Below are 22,920 nucleotides of genomic sequence, written 5' to 3'. Positions count from 1 at the left end.
TTTTAACTATCCGTATCAGTGCCATATTTGGAAAGTATTAACCAAAGTATGACGCAATTATGTCAACTTCCGTCCACCCTTTAGCCTTTTGTCGAAATTATCTAAGGCAGTAGATGCAGATTGAGGGGTGGATTTTATCAATGGCAGGCGTAATACGCCGCTTTGGTTGAATTGGTTGTGTTGAATGACTGATCAGGAAACGGAGAGGATTGCAAAAATAATTTTAACGATGGGCTTCAAGCAAAACTTCCAGCTGTTGTGACAGTTTGAAATAAATCCAAGATGGTCGCGATGATTACCTTGTGAATTACTAGATAAAGGGTATTTATTTTTATTATGAGAAAAATATATAACGTCAGGTGCATGAGCTACCAGAAAACATCTCGTTATAACGAGTTAATTATCACGCTATTACGAGAAGAGATCTTTACCGTAATAACGGGATATATAACGTCAGGTGCCTGTGCCACGAGAAAAAAATCTCGTTATAACAAGTAAATTATCTCGGTATTACGAGAAGAAATCTTTTTATAAAGATGAGATATGTTCTCGTTATAACTAGATCTTTACAAATTAAAGATAGATATAAAATGGTGCGTTTCTGGAAAGACCATAAGTTGATTGATTCACCCTTTCAGTTATTTTTTTTTTCTAGAACCGTTTAATCAATTCGGAATAAATTGTTTATTAATAACGATTATAATTTTTCATGTCTTCATAAAATGATCACATTTGACATTTTATCTTATTTGAATAAGTGAAAAAACTTAGTATTATTTTATCTTTCAACGTATAATATAATCCCACTCCGAAATAACTCCAAGGTAGTCCCAGTAATAAAAACGCCATTCTATTGCTTACAGATGACAATACAGTTTAAATCATAGATCTACAGGATTGACCCCGGAGTGTGTTTCATAAACAATCTATATTTAAATAATTGTTTTTGTATATTAATATTTTGGAGTCTGAAAACAAATGCTCATTCTTATTCAGTCTGCTGTGCTTCTTCTAAAATTGCTTTTACTTATTTAACGAATGTCTGATATTCGTCTATTATATAAAAGGAAGTAGAACAATCAAACGCACAATTTTATATAGATCTTTTCTTGTAGTAACGAGATTTTTTCTCGTTATAACGAAATAAGTAACTCTTTATAACGAGATTTTGTAATAACGAGATAATCAACTCGTATCAATCGTATTGTAAATACGAGATAATAATATTTGTCTGGTCCAATTGGTTTCGTAGTTTTACGACAAGAATATTGTGGTTAACTTATTTTAGAAGAGTCTAATTAGTATCACTTCTAATTAGAGTTTATTTAATCGTTAAAGTATAAATATATCCTAATTAGACATCATTGTTGTCATGATTTATAACAATTTGGACTGGGAAGATCATAAAAATGTCACTAATGCATAGAACGAAATAAATACATCACGAGAAAAATAGTTCTATTGAAGTTTCTGACTGTCCTGGTTTGTGTTACATTAATAAAGTATGGGAATTTGCACCATATTGGCCTTTTAATTTGACGTATGAATATTAAAACAATAAGATACTTGATTTGATGGTTTACTTGTATGAGGGTACGAAGATAGAAACACTGGAGTAAAAAACACCAAAACATTTCACTTGGTATGATAGCTAAATTCATTGCTTTTCTCTCTCCCTCTCACCCCCATCTCTCTCCTTTCTCTCTAGGTTTTGTTCAAATCCTACAAGAAATTAAATTCTTATTACCAACTACACATGGCAGAGATATTGATAATGTAAACAAACGAATTGTCTACCTCTTAATCAAACATTTATAAATGTAAGTATGCTTTCGTTTAGTCTGTTGGATACAGTATTTCTTCTTTCGATTATGTTGTTCAATATTTATCATATTAAGTAGTTTGCCAAGTGATCAAGTACAGACAAAAATAAACCTTTCTTTGGTATTTTACAAATAGACGTATTTATAGCTTAAATGGTACTGCAAAATTTATTAAGTGATTCATGACCACCAACTTAAATAATGCGTTGAATGAGACAAAAGTCTTGATATCCGTTCGATCTGATTTGATACCCTTCAGATATTCTATATCAGGAGTTCACAATTTCTTTGGTTTTCAAGCTGTAAGATCGAAGGTCGAGTGCGTGGATCAAGCTTCTCTAGTCATTAACCGGTAAGCTAAATGCTTTCCATACAATTTTATTTATTTACTTCACATTAATGAAATTGTTAGCGGTCTTTTCTGTTTTATGTGTTGATTGAAAAAATTTATAAATTTCGTTATTCATTTTTTAGGCATTCTTGATTGAATAATAATGATTCTCATATCGGTGTAAATATGAATAGAAACAGTTTTTTTATTCGATTGACACGTATATAAAGGTTGCGGCAGAACAAATTTGCAGTGCTACATTGTAGCTATTTTCATGAATCTCCAAGCATTTCATTCTTTTACTGACACGTGAGCAATTTTGCTGAATCGTTCATAAGATAGGGATTGAAAATGAAAATTTTGATTGTAAAAAATGTTTAATTGTTTTATTTTTAAGAAAAAGAGATTGAGATTGTTCAGAACTTGAAATATTGCTTAAAAAGGTAGGAGTTTGAACCTACAAAGCTTTGCCAGCTAATTATGTCATTGCGAAGGGGCCTGTTTTGTGCCTGCTAATCATGTGATGTCGTAAAATATTGATTTTATGTCTCTTATTTACCTTAAAAAACTTAATATCCCATGGGGGGGGGGGGATAATAATGCCCACAGGATAAATTATTCTTAAAAAAAAATATTGGTAAAATTTTCATAATTTTACGATAGGATAAAAGTATTACCCAAGGTAATTTAATTCATACAAGTATTTTGAATATAAACATTTAAGAGTTCCTATCCAGTTTTGAAATCATATGGGAGTTTTTTTTTCTCAAAATCCTATGATCGGAATTTAAGTTCTTCAGACATTTCTATAATACCACAATTGTTTCTCCTGCGGAAAGAATTATTTTCTTTTAATTTTATTTTAATGTTAATGTTTAGAACGACATGTGGTATACACCAACAACAAAGTGGTTATATATTTTTTTCAAGGTATGATCAATTTTATGACAAATTTGAATTTTAAAAACATGCAACATTGACAAATATGCCATCTTAGCACTAGTCAAAATTGAACAGAATGATTGACGGACAGATAGACAAGACGACGGGGTTAAAAGACAGTAGCGTAACCGATTTCACTGAAAGGGGCTAATAAGTATACTCCTTGTCACCACAGTCCTTTCCTAGTGTCTATAAACAAGACAACTATGAACCCTTTGGTCCAGTTTTCTTACGGTGTCCTATCCCATGGCCAGTGTCTGTGGCACACTATCTTTAGATCATATGCATTGATTTCAAAAATATGTTTGTGTTTAGTGATTAGAATAAGCAAAGTTACTCAGCAGTAGAGTAAGTGCATATTAATTGTGGTCCACAGTGTGTCCGAGAGTTATAAATTTAAACGCGTTTGCTTTCGTTTTAAAACATTACCTGTATGTATTGTTCTAATCTAAACACCATCAGCTTTTGTGATTTTTTCCTGTGTTACTTAGTACCCCTATACATGAAAACTGAATTAATGAGAAAATATTTTATCATATACCTGCAGTATATTTATTTCTATGATTTTGTTCAATGCATACATCATATTTATCAAATATTATCATTTAGCTATTATTTCTCACAAAATAAAAGTAAAAAAATAACAATTAGTAATTTATTGTTCATTCTTAAGAGATACTTATATTAGCACTGAAGCTTTTGAATTAAGAAAGCTTGCGGTTTTTTAAATAGTGAGAATAAACGTATAGAAATAAAGCATTGATACACAGTTTAAACCTATTTCATTTATAGCTTGTTGCCAATTTGTTTGACTTTTATTTGTTATATCTTATGTATTCAAAAACATATCAGTAACTGAGCATTTTAGGATCCCCCCTAATTGTCTTTAAGCAAGAAAGAACTAAACTTGGCTTTGTTAGACCCATGCATGTAGACTAAAATGTTACTCAAATTTGTTATATGCAGAATATACATTATATACCTGCATAGTTATACCTGAATGAACTTTATAAAATTTTCAAAAATAAGTGACAATAGGTTTTATAAGTACGGCAAAACTGCAGAGAATATATCTACAAGCATTATATATTTTTCTCAAAAGTTATAAACACTGCTTTTAATATATTTTATAACAACTAAATATGACAGTGAGAAGTCTAAATGTCAATAATATCAAAAGCTAGATTTTTTTTGTTTAATGCAAGGTGCATATACCGAAAAGCAAAGTGATACTGAAAAAAAGATCATTATGTCTCCCCTTTCAAAGGGGAGACATATTGTTTTTGTCGACTTTCTTATTCTTCTTATTCTTATTCTTCTTCATCCAAATTTGTCCAAGCCGTAACTTAAATACCCTTTGACATTAAGACTTCAAACTTGGAATATAGATAGATGGTATTGAGATTTTTGACCTTGACCTATTTTCTTTTTCAAGGTCAAGCGTTTTATAAAATATAGAGTTTGGACTATAACACAAGACTCCTTAAACATACAAACTTTTAACTTGTATCATAGATAGATGGTATATAGTCCAGTTGAACCTTACCAAAATGTTTGACCTTGACCTTAAAATTTTATTTCAAGGTCAAATCAGAAAAAACTTCATTGTTCACCACCTAAATATTCTTTGACAGAATGACTTCAAATTTTACACAAAGAACAATAATAATACACTAAGGTGTACTATTGATTAATATTTGACCTTGACCTTGTTTTACTCAAGGTCAAATTAAGAACAAATAATTAAATTTTGTCTGGGTCGTAATTTAAATATCTTTTGACATTAAGACTTCAAACTTGGAACATAGGTAGATGGTATTGAGAAGAAGTTCACGCCACCAAAATTTTTGACCTTGACCTATTTTCTTCAAGGTCAAGCGTTTTATAAAAAATATAATCCGGACTATAACACAAGACTCCTTAATCACACAATCTTTTAACATGTATCATAGATAGATGGTATATAGTCAAGTTGAACCCTACCAAAATTTTTGACCTTGACCAAAAAATTTTATTTCAAGGTCAAATTAGAAAAAACTTCATTGTTCACCTCCTAAATATTCTTTGACAAAAGGACTTCAAACTTTAAACAAAGAACAATAATAATACACTAAGGTGTACTATTGATTAATATATGACTTTGACCTTGTTTTACTCAAGGTCAAATTAAGAAAAAATAATTAATTTTTTTCTGGGTCGTAATTTAAATACCTTTTGACATTAAGACTTCAAACTTAGAACATAGGTAGATGGTATTGAGAAGAAGTTCACGCCACCAAAATTTTTGACCTTGACCTATTTTCTTCAAGGTCAAGCGTTTTATAAAAAATATAATCCGGACTCTAACACAAGACTCCTTAATCATACAATCTTTTAACACGTATCATAGATATATGGTATATAGTCCAGTTGAACCCTACCAAAATTTTTGACCTTGACCAAAAAAAAATTATTTCAAGGTCAAATTAGAAAAAACTTCATTGTTCACCTCCTAAATATTCTTTGACAAAAGGACTTCAAACTTTACACAAAGAACAATAATAATACACTGAGGTGTACTATTGATTAATATTTGACCTTGACCTTGTTTTTCTCAAGGTCAAGTTAAGAAAAAATAATTAAATTTTGTCTGGGTGGTAACTTAGATACCTTTTGACAGTAAGGCTTCAAACTTGGAACATAGGTAGATGGTATTGAGAAGGAGTGCACACCTCCATAATTTTTGACTTTGATCAATCTTGTGTCTCAAGTTAATTCATTTTCTAAAAAATATTGTACGAATCATAATATGAGATTTCTTAAACATACAGACTTTAAACTTGTATCACAGATAGATAGTAAGTAACCTAGATGGAACCCACCAAAATATTTGACATCGGCCTAATATTTTTTTCAAGGTCAAATAAGAAAAAACATTCTCGTCCTTAATTAAAATATACTTCGACAGAAGGACTTCAAACTGTAAACTAAGAACTAAAATACCATGAGACATACTGTTGTTAATTTTTTTTTACCTTGACCAGACTCGTAACTCAAGATCATATTAAGAAAAAAGTTCATTTTTTTCCAGACCATAACTTCAAAATTCTTTGACAGAGAGACTTTAAACTTAAAACATAGTTTGACGATCTAGCGAAAAAGTGAACTAAACCCAACTTTTTGACCTTGACTTTTTGGATCTCAGGGTCAATTATCATGAAAATATTCCTTACAATAATGACTTGTATCATATATAGATGATATCTAACATATAGCTGACTTCATTCTTTTTCACTAATTAAATTTGCCCCATATTACAATCCTTGGGGAGAAGGGGAGACATGTGTTTTTTTGTATAAAAAACAATACCCACTAGTTTCAATTTAAGAATATATTTTTAAAAACTTGATTGATAAAATACATGAAATGATCTTATATATCATGCAAACCGGAATATTAGATTGGTTTTGGTGATGCACTCTGCACACTTTATCATTAAAAAAACTAGTTCATGAATAAGATCTTTTGTTATCAACAAACGATTCCTATCAAAAACGCTTTCAGATCAATTTTTGAAAGAAAAAAATATAATGAAATTTTTTGAGTTTGCACTTCTATATATCGAAGCTCTGTTACTTTTGATATTTCTTGAAAATAAAGTTCCCATGAAAAGATAATAACACAAACTGCACTGTCGTTTTAAACGTTGTACTGCATGCCAGTCTAGTTCGTTTGTTAATTTGTGAAAAGCTAGAGTTATAATAAATTCATTACAACATTTTGCTTCTAAATTTGTAAGTTAAAAATGATTAAATCCATGATTCCGGGATGAAAAGTCAATGTGTGGTTTAATTATGAAAATTATGAGTTTTAATGATTTATAGCAATTAAGGTCATCTGCCTTTGCATTCATTGTTCACAGACAATGAAACCATTGCAATCTTTAATTTATGAAAAATTATTTTTTGTAACTTCTGACAAACGATTCTGCATAGGTCTGTTTGATCCATAGGAAATCATTCTTCTTTGAATAAGAAGTTTAGATTGTCTAGTACATGTATATAAAATTGTTAAATACAACGTATAATTTCATTAATATTTCTTGGTAACAGCGACGTAATTTTTCACAGAAATAGCCAAAAACAGTTGTTCGCTTATTATAAATCAAGGAGAAATAAGGACTCTTTATCATTGCATTTTAAAACTTAAGACAGATAGTTTTTATATTTATTGTCATTAAATATCGTAGCAGTCTTCCATTAATAACCACAATGATTAACCACACAAAGCAATAAAATGTTGACATCAACCATGTAACAAGCTAACAAGATTAAGCATGTTTACAATCCTGTAGCCACTGGACCATTTAATGGGTCATGTTGCATGTAAAATGTTCGTATTTACAATAGAATTGTGTTGTAATGCACAGCTGAATTGTCTGAAAAACAACAACATTCATATCACACAATCCAAGCACAAATTTAATTCGTTGGATTTTTCTCAACCAGTTCTGTATTCTGGATGAAAGATTTCCTTTAAGTGAAATACTTTTAAACAATTATTTGAATATATACTACAGGATCATTTTTCTTTTACTAAGCTTTCATTCGAATAGAGAAATTGTTGACAGTTTGTTTTCAATTTTAAAAACAAACAACAATACCGGTATACTTCTTGCAAGTGATTTGCCTTCAAAATCAATTAAAATGAAATCAAGAACCATGAGGAAACCATGTGCCTTGATCAATTTGTAATTTAAAAACCCCCGATTTTCTTTAAACTAATTCATAATAATTTGAAACTTGCTTTATTTCCTTTCAATATTTCAATAGAACTATGTCATTGGTGGATTTATTTTAGTTTCATAATATTCATTTTTGCCGAATATTCATCTCACATCATTATCCATTTACATTTATATAATAGTTAATATGCTCTACAAGTATTTGTGAAAATGGAAATTCATAAAAACGACTTTAAAATTTTAGCCATTTACTGTATGTGGTTTGGTATTAAATCTAGTCATGATCATCTTTAGAACAAAATATGATAGATATTTAAGGGAATTGGTAATCTTACATTCTAAATAGTTTTTTTTTTTAAAAACCAGACATAAAGTGAATTCACACGAAAAGCACATGGTGTGTATCAACTAATCAAAATAATTGATCGTATGAACTTTTTATCCCCTAAACATATTTATCAATAAATATTAATTTCGATAAAGCATATCGACTCTTTCCCCTGCATTCATTGGAAGATCGTTTGGCACAATTAGAATAGACGTCAAAAAGCTCGCACTTGTCAATAACCAAAGACGGAAGTCTCTCCTTAAAAAAAACCGTACATGATCTTCATTTTCAGAATTTGCATCAGAAAAAAAATACTGATTTACTTACAGGTGCTTCTGATGAGAAAGGCAAAGTTGTCTGTTATTGGAGAATGGCAAATGCTTACAAATGCGTTCTCTCTGCAGGACACTATAAAAATCGATCGGATGTCAAAAGTCAGACATGTCAAGAAATTTAATACTGTTCAATTTCATTCGAAACAGAAAAAATTAAATGCAAACAAGACAGACTTCTTCATATTTCAGATACTAAGTCATTTTTCAAATATTTTTTCCTTAAAGCGTTATTGTTTTTTACTCATCAGGTAAATTTTGAAAGCTCTTCATCATGACAGTATTAATAGAAAAACATATATGTCTTTATCAAATTCTGTAGATTTTATCATTATTGAATATTTTTAACGAGGCTTGTTTAGTTGTACTTAACAATTACGACCTTTCTTTGAGCAGATGATATTCATTTTTTATACAGTCTTTATTATCAATATATGTCCTGTTGAAAAATACATTTGACATACAAATATGTATTTACTTTCAGAAAAACAATTAAAATAACGTAGATATTGTCATTGTTAACCGAGATTTCGTGTTCATTAACCCAGTACTCAGAGTGTAACGATGACAAATTCAAATAACATTGAAATTCGACCACATTAAAGAGCATTTGTCTTGTTTTTTTTTTAAAGTTTAACTTAAGACAAACCTTGTGGAACCTTCTTTTTGATGAAGCTCTTGTCGCTTTTGTTCGTTATTTGCAGTAATTGTGAAACATTTTTATTAAAGGTATGCAACAAAAAAATACTCCCTTGAATAGAAAATGAATAATTAATCTGTTAAATAGTATACAAACTTCCTAGCGTGTTATGTCTTTAAAAAATGCATGTATATCACAGTCAACAAAATACTAAGTAATATTATTTCCTTTGGATCTCATGGTGTGTTCCTATAAATCTTGACATTTGAAAGGTTTTATATGCACAACGATGCGTTGCATTCTTTAAATTTGTTTTATGTCTTACAAATACGAAGAAAAAGGCACGAACATCAGGAAACCAATATAATCTTCTTAAAAAGGGATACATTGTCAAATCAGTTGTCACATCAAATCGTTATCTTGACAAATTTATAACCCATCATGAAATAGATTACAAGTATCTCAATAACTCTCTGTTATACCTCACTAGAACATGTATAATTAATACTGTATCTATACCGCTTTTCATTCCCATTTCTTTTGGAGAGGTTAATCAACTTTTGTTAAACACATTGTTTCAATTCATCGAACATTGATTTTTTTTCGTGTCTTTTTTTCAACAGTGGTCCATTCCACGGAAGCGTGTTAGGGAACCGTTGACACTTGTTTTTATTTTCCATACTTTTAAAAATTTAAAGTGTAAAGTTCTACACTTTAATATGTAAAGATTTACACATTAATACATGTTTGTAAATTTTTCACATTATTCCGTTTAAATTTTAAACTTTAATGCATAAAATTATAAAATTAATTTATACCTTTATGTTTAATATTCTCATTTCAATCGATAAACTTTACACTTTAATGGGATATCGAATGAGATCATATGTGGATTGTTTTAGTCTTTGGAACTTTTACAAACAATGCACTAGTAAAGAGTACCATGAATATTGCATTTAATTTGATGGCAACAAATTTAATTCTTTTACAATATTTAAAACAAAGATTGGGTTTCTTTTCGAATTGAGTAATTATGATACACATACTTCAACATCACTTGATTAAGTTAAAAAAATTGTTTGGAAATAAGACATATATGAAATAAGACACTTATGTAGCAATATACCTTCATCACCTGCAGATTGTGTTTTTGTCTTTCAGTTAATTCGATACACAATGGTATGCTCTTCGTATGAACAGTTTCTAAGGCGACTGACAAACAAGTTGATAAAACAGGACTATCAACAGTCCCGTTTAAAAGACACCTTTTCGTAAGTTCTATGGTCGATACAACGACCTTGTCAGCAAATACAATCTTCCACTGGGTCGCATGCTGACTGACGTTATTTATACTTATTGTTAGACCATAATTAATCACCTAATTGTCTACGGACTTTCCCCGATTACGACACAGCGCATACGGCGGGTGCGACCGGTCAGCAGACGATGCTCACTCCTCGTAGACACCTGATCCTACCTCTATCTTTTTAGAGGTTCTTGTTGCTCTGCTTTGAATTTGTATTTCGTTATATCGATTTTTGAGATGGTTGACAGTTTGTTATTGTCGTTTTTCATGAAATACGTCAACCAGATATCAAAGATGGGCAATACATATCAGATTGTAAATTTTACACATCCATTCATATCTAAACCACCAATCATAATGTATAAAGCCTTTTTTTTTTTTAAAGTTATAAAGAATTAAAGTTGTGATAGATTAAACCAACAGGACTAAAATATGCCCCCCCCCTTCGATCTTTGATATTGGTCCGTTTTAAAAATGATAATAAAAATGAATGTTTATAAATTTTTGTATTATGGAGACTTGACCGCTATTTTATAACATCTTACACACCATTTAACTTACTGATTTAAATGTAATCAGACACCGTTAAGAGCGTGAGTTGATTGACTTATGATACGTACAAAGATTTATTTTACCACTTTTACTGAGCTTGAAAGATGCATCAAATATAGTTGGCAGGTATAATCAAATCGAGGCCCTGACTTTTTTGCCCTTATGAGTCACAGTTGCACAGCATGACACGGGATTCTTGTCACGGTCATATAAACATTGCAAGAATATTGTAGAGGTTTGGAAAGATCGACAGAAACATATCTGTTCCTTTCTTTGAACAGATTATAGCGTTGGTTTCACACTCTTAAAGAGATAAAATTGCGTGTTCGGACAGGATGTTGCTTGTATGTTGTACTTAACAAGTCGTTTTCTACGCCAGATTAGGAAGTTGCTTTTTGAAAATTTTCGCTGAACGATGAAGTCAACTGATAATGAATGTTTAATTAACGTATTCTTTGAGGATTTACAGCATTTAATTCTACTAAGTTTAATTCATCAGAATACTAATGACAAACTCAATACAATGACGCTAAAAATAATAAAATTTTAGTCGTTTGATGATTAATGTCTTATATCATGCTCGTTACGCTTTTTTCACCGTTTTTAGCTGTAGTATATAACTCAAAATATGACCCTGTATCAAAAGGTTACCAAATAAGTAGTCATTATATAACAATGCATATACAGTTCGACTTCGATATCTCGAATACAGTGGATATGTCAAAGTGATTTTAAGTCCCAACCACTTATTTTTATAAGTATTATAACCTCGATATCTCGAATACTCAGATATATCGAAGTTACCAAACAGTCCCATCTAGTTCGAGATAACGTTTATAATCCAAAATAGAAATCAAAATTATCTGTATTTAAGTTGACGTTTAAGTTGACGTTGCCTGTTTTACAAAAAAAATCACCAGAGATAATTACTTATATTTTTAAACAGTTCTTTTTTTCTGTCCTGTCAGATATTCTGTTATTCATTTACTTTATAATTGCTTTTTTAGCAACATTATTATATAATAATATTAATTTGTTGGTTTTTGGAAGAAAAACTCCCTTGGCTTACCACTTTGAAATTGAAGATCTGTTTGACGTAATCGTTTTATTCTTTACGATTTTTATTTTGTTTATTTTCCGCTAACATCGCAAACTAATTACCATTATTTAACAATTAATAAGTAGTAAAAAATAGAGCGTCAAAAATATATCAGATCAAAGTCATTAAATGTTTCAACTCTGACTTGTAAATAGGGCGTAGGATTTCATTATCTTCAACAATGAATATATTCCTTGTTACGTGACGTTATTTATTGGTTAGAGAAGCCACAGCTTCTGTTGTTACTGAAACCTTTTCCCACAAAACGTATCTATCGTATCTAATTTATCAAATATTGCTTGTGTAATCATATTACTTTTGGGCGTCAAGTTAAATCTGCTCTAAAACGGAAAATAGTCCGTCCAACAGTCGCTGCGGAAGTGTGTAATTTGTCTTCATCTGTTTAAGTCTCAAATTGAGAGATACAAACTTCATTATTTGATTATCACATGGACGAACAGTTTGATACAAAGTTTATATTTTGATAACTGGTCCATAGACGTGAGTTTCCAGCAAATATTTTTCAATCAGATTAAAACTCTTATGTAGATAGTCAAGCATATGCTTGAGGAAAACTAAAAACTAAAAAATTTAATCGTTTTTGTAGCAAAACTGTTTACTTTATTTGACACAAGTAATAATTACATGAAATAGTCTCGATTTCCTTTTCGGTTTGATATATGTATCTCTAAGTAACTTTTCACACATCAATATACGCCAAAAAAACTGTGAAAAATTTATAGGCAAACATCATTTTTAATTTTTTTTTTATATCAGGTAACTTTTAATAGATTTCTTGTATAAAAACTGTTTTGCATATATTGAACAAATGAGGGTTGAATGCAATATACATATACAAACTGTAAAAATATCAAATGATTTAAGACCAGAGACGGTCCATTCACACACATATACTGCATTGCAGTGTGGACTAAGTGTTCTCTTGTTTCCCTAATTATAAGAATTTAACACCTGATAGATAAAAAAGTTTGTAAGTTGACACTTCATTATTTTTACGAGATGTCATTTTTGACATTTGACGTGGTCATACTGACGGAAAAATGTCTGAAAGTAATATTTAACGTACAACCAACATTTTTCGACATTGATTTTTCAGGATTAAGAAACCTTTTGTCTTGGTCTTTTCTGAGTCAGTAACAGCTACTCCTTTTCAAGGAAGTATTTATGTAATTTTTCACAAATCTGATGTAAAGTTCTGGGGAAAATGCGAAATGGTATGAAAATCACAAAGGAAACAACATATAATTTGCTTACTTTTATGAATGGGCGTTTATATCAAAAACTCGGTGAAGCTAAAATTTCGAAATATTTACCACATTTTTATTCTTAAATAATTCCTCCCAAATGATAGGAAAACAAAAAATATCGCCAATGAATTTGCTGATTTTATCTGACTTCAATTGGCGCTAAGAATGCTTGCACTATGTTTCACAAAAGATTTATCACAATTTGTTAAAAAAATTTTACAGACAATAAAAATAAAGACATCAATTTCAACAGTTAATTACCACTTGTTTTAACATTAAATGTCACGTCGCTCGCTCCTTACAAAGACAGATATTTGAAAAATATATATTTATTACTATAAATATTTATTACTATATTTTATCTTTGTTTCAGCTAACCAGATAAGAAGTGATGCATATACAAAGAAAAGGAAAATGCAGTTGCTAAGCGACGAAGTTTATGTCATATTCAATTTGTCATACTTGGATAATTCAAATCTTCTGAGTTGTTCTTTATGTGCAAATTATAAAACTACATAATCTAATGAGAAAAAAAATCTAAAGAAAGTGTTACTCGGACAGCTGTGAATGGGTTGGGTTCTTTTTTAAATATATCCCATTGAGCTAACAAGTTTTAAACAATCATTTATTTTATACAAAAGTATCAATTATTTCGACCAAACCTTGAACATTTTTAAGTGCGTTAATATAAGGACGATGCCAACGCACTTTAAAAAAGTTTGTTTTTTTTAAAGCACGTTGAACTGGTCTCAAAATTAACCCACTGTGAAAAATTTTCAAAGTGCGTAATTTTTCAAAGTGCAATGTAACATATCTGTTAACTATGTTTGCTATCGGACACATTTTATATGCAAACAGAAAGTTGTATTTGCACTATTTATTAAGCTATAAAATCATGTTTATCATTTCATGACAGAGAACTACAAAACATATTTTGTTAAATTGAAAGTTAATTCATTTTTACTGGACACAAAATTATGAATATACTGTACTTACTATTATATATATTATTTATTTACATAACTTTGTTTAGCAAGTATGATTCCATTTCAAATTATTACACATTATGTACATACAAAGTATTTCTATATCTCCTTTTGTATGATGATTTATGACTTAATCGTTATACGAGTCTTATTTGATAATAATAAACTGCCAAATCTCATGTTAGGTCACTCTGGGCTTTGTCATTCTTTGTTGTTAGGATGAGTAATGTTCATATGTAGTCAGAAACGAGAAAAGTTATGCATTGTTTGGCAGTTAGGAAAAGATAAATAGACAAGTATTAGGATAATCTACATAGCAGTAAGGTTGCCCTAACGACTAACCGTTTCGTTTCTTGACAGTAAAATTTTTCTACCGCAGTCCCTCTGGTTCCAGTTTTGTCAAACGGGTAACCGCAAGGAGAATGCTGGGAGCCTGTGTGACCAGCAGCCGACACCTCCCGTCATGCATCACGACTCTGTGCGCGAAACTTTTGCACAGACTGACAATACGGAAGTTGGAGAGAATTCAATTGCCTATCAGTGCGAACCGCCGGTCCAAGCCTCATTAAATCCGTCATGACAATTGTGTCGGTTGTAACGACAACGATTATATATAAGTTAACTTAATGAAGAGGCTCGACAGGCAATCACGGACAGCCCCAGCGAAAACATGTTTGTCGTTAATATTATTCTAATTTTTTATGGATGTGTAACTTTAATTTGTTCAGTTAATGCTGTTACAATGCACTATGGTAAGTGTATTCATTTATTATTGAATGGGGATCAAAATTCATTTTTTTTTCTATCCATGTCCAACATTAATTTATCCTGCTTAACAAATATATACCATACATTGCTTCAATAATTTTAATTCATGTCTTTATGAAAAATGCTAATGTATTTTATAATGATGCACAGTTGTTTTATTCATAGTAACTGGAGTTAAATATAGTTTTAAAGTTCTTTTGTCCTAATGCAAATAAAAAATACTTTATACATGTATTGAATAAACAGATAACGTGATATGCATTGTCAAATATTTATTCATTATGATTGATTATTGATCTTACATATAATACCCGGTTTTATATCTGCAACAGACATATATTTTTTAGAAACGGGTAAAAAGCTATTTTTTAAATCAATGTCTACCTTTGCAAAGTCTTAAATGAATACTCGCCAAAATTGTTCATTTTTATCTTTTCGATTTATAGTTGATATAATCAATTTTTTTTTGGTCAATACAAAGGTTTTGCCATTGGAAAGTTGTAGTGTTGTGTGGCGGTCATAAACAATTTTCAAAAGCGTACAGCCATATCAGGACACGTACCGATAAAAAAGGACTCTTCTATTTTATATCAAGAATAAGGAAGTGTCATATATAGTTCCATCTAAACATGTTTTTCATCGCAACCTAACATGACCACACATTGTACATCTCTTTTGAACATATCTCTCTCTCTCTCTCTCTCTCTCTCTCTCTCTCTCTCTCTCTCTCTCTCTCTGTCTCTTTCTCTCTCTCAGAGAAATTGCAATGAATGATGCATAAAACAAGTAACATATGTGAGGATAGAAAGTGGGGTAAAAACATTTCACTTCCATTGCATGTGCATAAAAATAAGTCTGTATGTTGAACCAAAAACATTAAAAAATATCATATACTATAAGAAATAAGCGCCCCCCCCCCCCAAAAAAAATTACTATTGTAAGTATCGTATCTAATGCGATAAGCCTTTAAAGCCTGATACACAATTGATTTATATGTTGTTATATATGGTGTTATATATGGAACTTCTGATCTTGCCTTATTGTCACCTGTGGTAATTTTTTTGATTGAATAACTTTTTCTTAGAAACTCATTTTTGTTTCGTATGAAAAGTTGCGTTTAGGAGTGTGCAATTTTCCTCAATCTCCACAATTTACAAACATCGATACAAAAGAAAATTGATCAAGATCATACAAAAAGATTGCAAAATCATTTATGATATCAGAAACAAAACAAAATGCTTTAAAAATAAGTTTTATTTGTTTTTTTTTTCTTTTTTATTATATATATATATTTTGAAGGCATTGTTTTTTTACGATGTAGAAAGTTTAAAAAGGTTGATAAGTGCTATAAGAAACGAAAATGTCACGGTATAAATAACTGTTTACATCTTTGTGTACACCTTAACATCCACGCTAGATGTGTTAACTGTTTCTTTTGGAGGAAGAATCAACTTTCCGTGTAGCTGAACTCACCTTTGATCTAAGGTTTCAAAAGGACCTACATACTAAAACTACTTCTTGGATAGGTCAAGTCTATCTGATTGATATGCCCAAATCAATCTACTGGACCTAGATTCCTCCCCACACTTAGGAGGCCAATCAATATCAAAATCGACATCCGCAAGACAAGGGGAAGGGGTCAAGATAAATTATTTTGAACACCAAAAATTCAATTTGTACGTCATTCAAATCAATTCTTTTTGCAAAAGAAACACCTGGCTCTTCATCTATCGCACCATGATTATTCTACCGCTAACCAAATGAGATTGATTTAAGATCCAGTGTGGAGTCATTATGCAAAGTGGCACATATATCAAACTCTTTAATTGTCTCAGATTTACCTCAAAAGACTTTTCACCATTGACCTCCTTGTCTCTTGTTCTGACAATGCAGAGACGATGTCCTGAATCTGAAAAGAAAAAAAATGCAATCCTATGAGACAATTAAACCGCAGTTTACTAATATGCAATTTGCACGTGATTCATTAACAAGACCATATTTGCTTTTGCAATTCCTTAATATCTTTCTTTTGCAATATGGACAGTCAAAATTCAATCTAGAAAAAATTTCTTTCAATCTATAAAAATCAACTGAATCATTTTCAAATAACAATTCTAGTAAACCAAATTTATTATTTATTTCTGTATACTACTCTATGAAATCTACGCTTTTACATCTTTTATATCTTTTAAATTCATATCTTAATGTCTGAGTGCACATTACAACATTATTGGGTTCAACTGGTTCCTACCAATTCATTATCTAAGGGTCAACAAGCACGTGATGTAATAGGACAACAAGCTTGTTTCGGAAAACAATCACCGATTCATTAACTTGTAAGAATTTGCGAGAAGGTTTAACACACTCAAACAAAACTAAAAATAGTAACACCCATACACACACATAGAGATATTTTTAATGATTATGTAAATGTATCTTAAAATACACAGCTTCTGTAGTTTAAATGAAACCGATATAAAGTTTAAATCAGTGATTAAAAAATCACAGAGTAGAAGGTAATTATTAACATATTTAATATATTTCACAAACATGTGAACAAATCTCAAGAAGAATGATGATTGTGTTGAATGTATAATATTATTTAAATGTTTGAAATTTCCATTCATAATTTCTTCTTTCTATTTCCAGAAATGCGGATGTGCAGTAAGTATTCTTAATCTTACTACAAACTTAATATCTCCATTATACACACGTATGGCTTTACTGCACAAATTCATTGCATTCCATCGTTCTATATCTTCACTTCTTGTAAAGCAAATTCCTAAGTAACACATTTGCAAAAAATATATACCAGAGTGGATGTTACCAGTATTTTAGCTGGGGTCATCTGTCTTTATTCTATCATATAAATGTCGTATTAGATACTAAATGTTCTTGTCTGCTACAAATAACAATAAAAACAGATGATTTACAACCAAACCCGATGAAATAGAATGTTGCAAGAAATGTAAAAGATTTATTTTTTTCAATAAGATGGTTCTTGCCTTTGCAAAATAGGTCAACCTCAGTCAAAACTATCATTGTGCGAATTACATCGAATAGAAGTTACTAGTAATCAGCAAGAAAAAGGCGTCAGTTGGCTATAAAATCCATTTCATTTATAAGAAAAACTCTAAAATGTTATCAGGATGGAAAAGAAATACACTAGATATTTAATCTAAATTAACGTAAAGTAAATTAGAAAAATATACACGTTCTATTAAAAGACACGCAGTGATGATCATGTGCAAACTGTCTGCGAGAAAGTCTTGGTTACCGTGAAATAGGGTTAATTAAGTTAGGCCATGTACGTACAACCAAATACTCTTAATACAATTACACTTTACAAAAATATTAGTGAAAGATGAAACAAATATACATTTAACATGAATTACATAAATGTAAAAAACAAATAACAAAATGATTATAAAAGCATCGAATGAACATATTTAGAGTTCTTACCAAAAAAATCTTCAGGTATGCGATCCATTATAGCCCCCAATTCAATTAATCTGGATGCATAACAGGTATGTATGGGCATAAAACTAAGTATAGACATCATTATAATGTATAGGTATCTGTTTGTAAGAGAGAAATGTGTTCTAATTTATGAACTTTTCCTGTTCTTGAAGAGTTGCCTCCTCCCCTCTTTGCTTTATCTACATAATTTATATAATCTATAAAATCCATTCCAAAAAATATCTTTATAGTATAAAATTTATTTTGAATAGTTTTTCTTATCTTAATGATTAAATACATCTTTCCAATAAAGCATATATTGATATTCTTAGTATTTACTTTTTCATTTTAAAAATAAAATGCCCACATGGACCTTCAATTACCACTTATGATAATAACATTTTTGAAAATTTCTCTTGGTAAATGCATTTATCCTTTTCTACACTAAAATGCTTCGAATGAATATCAGTCTAAGAGTATTCAGTACATGATGAATATTCAAGGTTAGAAAATGATGTCCTAATATAGATTGGATACCTATAAGGTTTAAAGATTAACCCTTTCCACTTCATGATAACGTGAATTAAGCAGCATTGATATAAAGAAACTTATCAAAATAATCACAGTAAAAACAAACTGAAATACAAGTGTATTAAACAAAAACATGTCAGAATGTAACCTGAATTTAGTAACATAAGTTTTAAGAAAGATAACCTTTTGTCAAAAAAGATGTTGCCGCACATTAAGCACTTATCTTTCAAAATGGATTCAAAAATTAATTTAATTTTCTTTATTATTGATAATGCATGATAAAAAATAAAACAAATCGATTGGAACTAAAACAAAGATGGAACACAAGACCGTCGTATTTGAAAGAAAATAGGAAGTTTTACCTCTTTAAACTCAGTGCATGTGCAAGTGACGATAAATTAGACATGACATCGGTCGCTTGTCGGTGTGTAACCCTGGGTTTTTCTAGAGCTAAATGTACATTGTAAAGCTCTATAAATCTTTTGTCATAATTATACTTTTTGGTTGGAAAATATTTTAAGTTTTACACCGTTACAGATGGAACTAAGTAAAGGAGACGATTTTTGGCTGTTTCTTTAAGGATTTAACGTACTGATGTACATTAATGGTAGTTGAGTCAATTTTACTTACTTTTTACATTCAATCTATTATTTGTAAAAAAAAAAATATGTTAATGTAAACAAAATAAAAAGGCTTTCTGTAACGCGGGTTATGTGTTTTTTTCTGCAATGTAGCCACCTTCATATTCCGCATGAATCACCAAAGAAAGTATTTAAATGTTTAATCACTCGCAATAAAAAAAACCGGGTTCTTTATGTGTGTCACATTGCAATTACTGTCTTTAAATAGAAGCATAAAAATACCAAAGTGAGAAAAGAAATATGATTTAAAGTAATTCGATGACTGTTTTTAGATACATTTAAAAGGTGTGCATCTTAAATTACTATATGCAGTCAAGATCAGTTCTTTGATAAAGCCAAATTCCCTGACGGGGCCGTTTGCTTATGCTCTCTGTCATGCTGCAATGCTTACAATAATTTGCGCTTGCTTTATCATAAAGCGGAATGGAAAATTAATATTTGTGTTGGATCAAACAAGATTTGCAATATATTTATATTCTTTAGACTATAGTGACTTCTAAGGAATTCATATATTGATGCGAGGTACACGGCAGGTATAGAAATAACTGAATTAAAAAACTTTGAGTTTTTTTAGGACTAATCCGGAGTTGATTTTCAATAGTTTTAATGACAGTACATAACAGTTATTATCCGAAAATATACAAAAAAAACGAAGTGTATTTAAGAACTTTTTAAATCAAATACATGTATGCTGTACAACTGATTAAATCGAAAAGATTCCAGTGCTCTAAATGTTGCATACATAATACGCAATATCATGAATTTATAGCAAAATGACATTACTTTCAGTAACATGGGGAACATATCTATTCTATTAAATACCTCTTTAACGTTTCATACACGTAAAAACTTGAAAGAAATTGATTTTTGTTGGATCTTTGAAACCTAATCGTTGTAGGAACTGTTCCGATTTCTCATATGAATGAGTGTTCGAGACAAATTCACATTGTTTTGATTTTTAGTTAGATCTATCACTTTTTTTCCTCGTCGATGTGACATTTTGCAATTTTCGTTACTTTTACGCCAGACCGAGTTTCACTGGAATGCTTTACATTGTTTGACGTTATATATACTGCCAATTTGAACGGCAAACATTATTTACACCTGACGAAGATTGAGAAGTAGTCTTCCGTGACTTAATTAATCGTACATCCAGAACTACATGTAATTAATTAAAAACACTTGTTTCTAGTGCAACATTCACATACCAGATGTCAAGTTCTTAATACATTGTAGCTACATGTCAAAACATTTTAATAATAACAGAACACCTAGTGTCATATCTTCGGGGTTTTATGATATAAAGAAAGAAGGACAACTCTTATTAGGAATGCAAAACTCTATCATCTGATGTTGTTTTAATTAAGCGTGTTGATTTTACTTATAAATTAAAGGTTATAATACTATTAATTAAAATCATTTTCTTTTCGACATTCATTCTCGATTTCAGAAGTACATACCAGTATATATTTCTTAGAATTTTTCCATTCCACAGTATGAATGTACACATTTTGATATATACGATATTTTTTAAACATAAGAGTTGTAATTGAAGTCTTCTTTCGTTACATCGTTTCGTTACGTTATTCCACAAAACAATTCTTTAAGAAGCACAAACATCATGCATTATAAAATATTCAGCATTGAACTCTTGAACATGCATGGTACAAAAGTATTAATAGTTATAGAACTTGTTTCCAGACGTTTTGACCTTTGTCAGTTCAATTTAAGAAAAAAAAAGTTTCCAAACAAAAATACCTTTAAAATGTATTTTTTGTTGTTAATTTTCAGTGATAGCAAAACAATCACTGAGCGACAGACCAGTGGGACCAGAAGGTATTTTTGGGGATTGCAAATGTTTTCGACCAGAAGAGGGCTGTCCAAAGTTTTGGTTTCGACAACCCCGAAACGTATGCCCCGGGGAAACAAGGGTCATCGAAGTTCCAGAAACGTATACAGATTACGAAATTTACCAAGAAGAGCGAATAATCTGGAAGGAAGTTCACAACCAGGGAGTGGTCGATGTACCCGTGGAAACATACAAGGAAGTAATGATACGACCAGCGATAGAAACCAAAACCTACGAAAAACAAGTGCGTCCTGTTTCCTTTGTTCCAGGGAAGAATTCACCCTCTGTGCCAGCTGTGGCCATGTCAGCACCCGTCGCTGTTCATCGTAAGGTGGATCCACCAGTGGTTGGGGTCGTCAAGAAGACCGAGATAAGAAAGCAACCCATTGTGAAGACCATGAGAAAACCCATTAAGACATACATCACCAGGAAAAGGCCAGTACAGAAAGTTAGAATACACTACAAGAAAATAGCGATCGAACATATAAATTGCTGTCCCAACTTGAAGTTTTGGTTCATCGATTTGCCTGTGGTTGTTGAAAACAACGAGGCATATGATCCGAACACTAGAGACGTGGTTCGGAAGTAGATAGGACAAATTCTGTCTCCTATAACTTTTTTGTGGTGATAGTAAAGCCACTTGGCCAACACTCCAATTTTGTTTATCTTTCTGAATTTAAACTGCACAGAGAATAGCAAGAAAGGCAACCACATTTTTTCAACGCACGTAATATCGTGTAAATTTAATTGAATATATATTTTCGGTAACAAATTTGGAAAATAATTTCGAAATCGTGAAAAAGAGTTACGCAAGAAAAAAAAATAGTCAGCTAACTGTTTAAATGTTATTCGGTTTTATTGGTTTCTTTGCCAAGGAAAGATGTAGTTAATAAATTGAAAGCTCTTGAAACAACTGCGAGATAATGTCTATTCATATATCCTCCTTGATATATATATGCATTCACCTTATACGTACTAGTCCCTTATTGTTCGTGCTTTTCATTGTATCTGGAAGATTCATCCAATTGTAATGTCGATGGTCTATTCAAATTACCATTTAGTTAAATATTATCCACACAGGGTATATTCGTATTCCGGTCTTGAAAGTTGATTCAGCATGTCCACATTAATTGATATATTTTAGCACTGTAATCAAATACCACATTGTAAGTGACCATTTCATGTAACAAACGTCTATTTATTTTGTTTTAGTTATGTACAGAACTCATTGCCCCATCATCTAAATAAACAAAATGCTGTATTTTTGAACTTCGTTCAGAAGTGTTTTATTTTTGATGTGCATGCTACAAATGTTGTGTGTAAGAGAAAAATTATCTTGTGG

The 22,920-nt window shown here is 30.6% G+C and overlaps 2 protein-coding genes across 2 annotated transcripts in view; one reads left to right on the top strand and one right to left on the bottom strand.

Annotated features, from left to right (window-relative positions):
* The window catches only part of LOC105339718 (uncharacterized), a 33,174-nt gene extending 22,741 nt beyond the window's left edge, over positions 1 to 10,433 (bottom strand). Inside the window, exons 1-3 of the mRNA XM_066079250.1 lie at positions 10,246 to 10,433; positions 8,475 to 8,555; positions 7,480 to 7,513 (exon numbers count right to left, since the gene is read on the bottom strand). The gene's annotated coding sequence lies outside the window, so the exon portion shown is untranslated. The remainder of the gene's footprint in view (positions 1 to 7,479; positions 7,514 to 8,474; positions 8,556 to 10,245) is intronic.
* Positions 10,434 to 14,887: 4,454 nt separating this feature from the next.
* LOC105339681 (uncharacterized shell protein 2) lies at positions 14,888 to 22,847 on the top strand. The gene is made up of 3 exons (XM_011445339.4): positions 14,888 to 15,082; positions 17,748 to 17,762; positions 21,521 to 22,847. The coding sequence occupies exons 1-3, from the start codon at positions 15,001 to 15,003 to the stop codon at positions 22,165 to 22,167; spliced, it is 744 nt and encodes a 247-aa protein (XP_011443641.3). The 5' UTR covers positions 14,888 to 15,000; the 3' UTR covers positions 22,168 to 22,847.
* Positions 22,848 to 22,920: the final 73 nt, after the last annotated feature.

The sequence above is a fragment of the Magallana gigas genome, chromosome 3, assembly GCF_963853765.1.
Source record: "Magallana gigas chromosome 3, xbMagGiga1.1, whole genome shotgun sequence".
NCBI classification, from domain to species: domain Eukaryota; kingdom Metazoa; phylum Mollusca; class Bivalvia; order Ostreida; family Ostreidae; genus Magallana; species Magallana gigas.
Note: the sequence above shows the minus strand (reverse complement) of the source record. Positions and strands in the feature narration are given on the sequence as shown.

What these genes read in the sequence shown, in the direction of transcription:
- LOC105339681 (XM_011445339.4), top strand. Translation starts at nt 15,001, where the DNA reads ATGTTTGTCGTTAATATTATTCTAATTTTTTATGGATGTGTAACTTTA.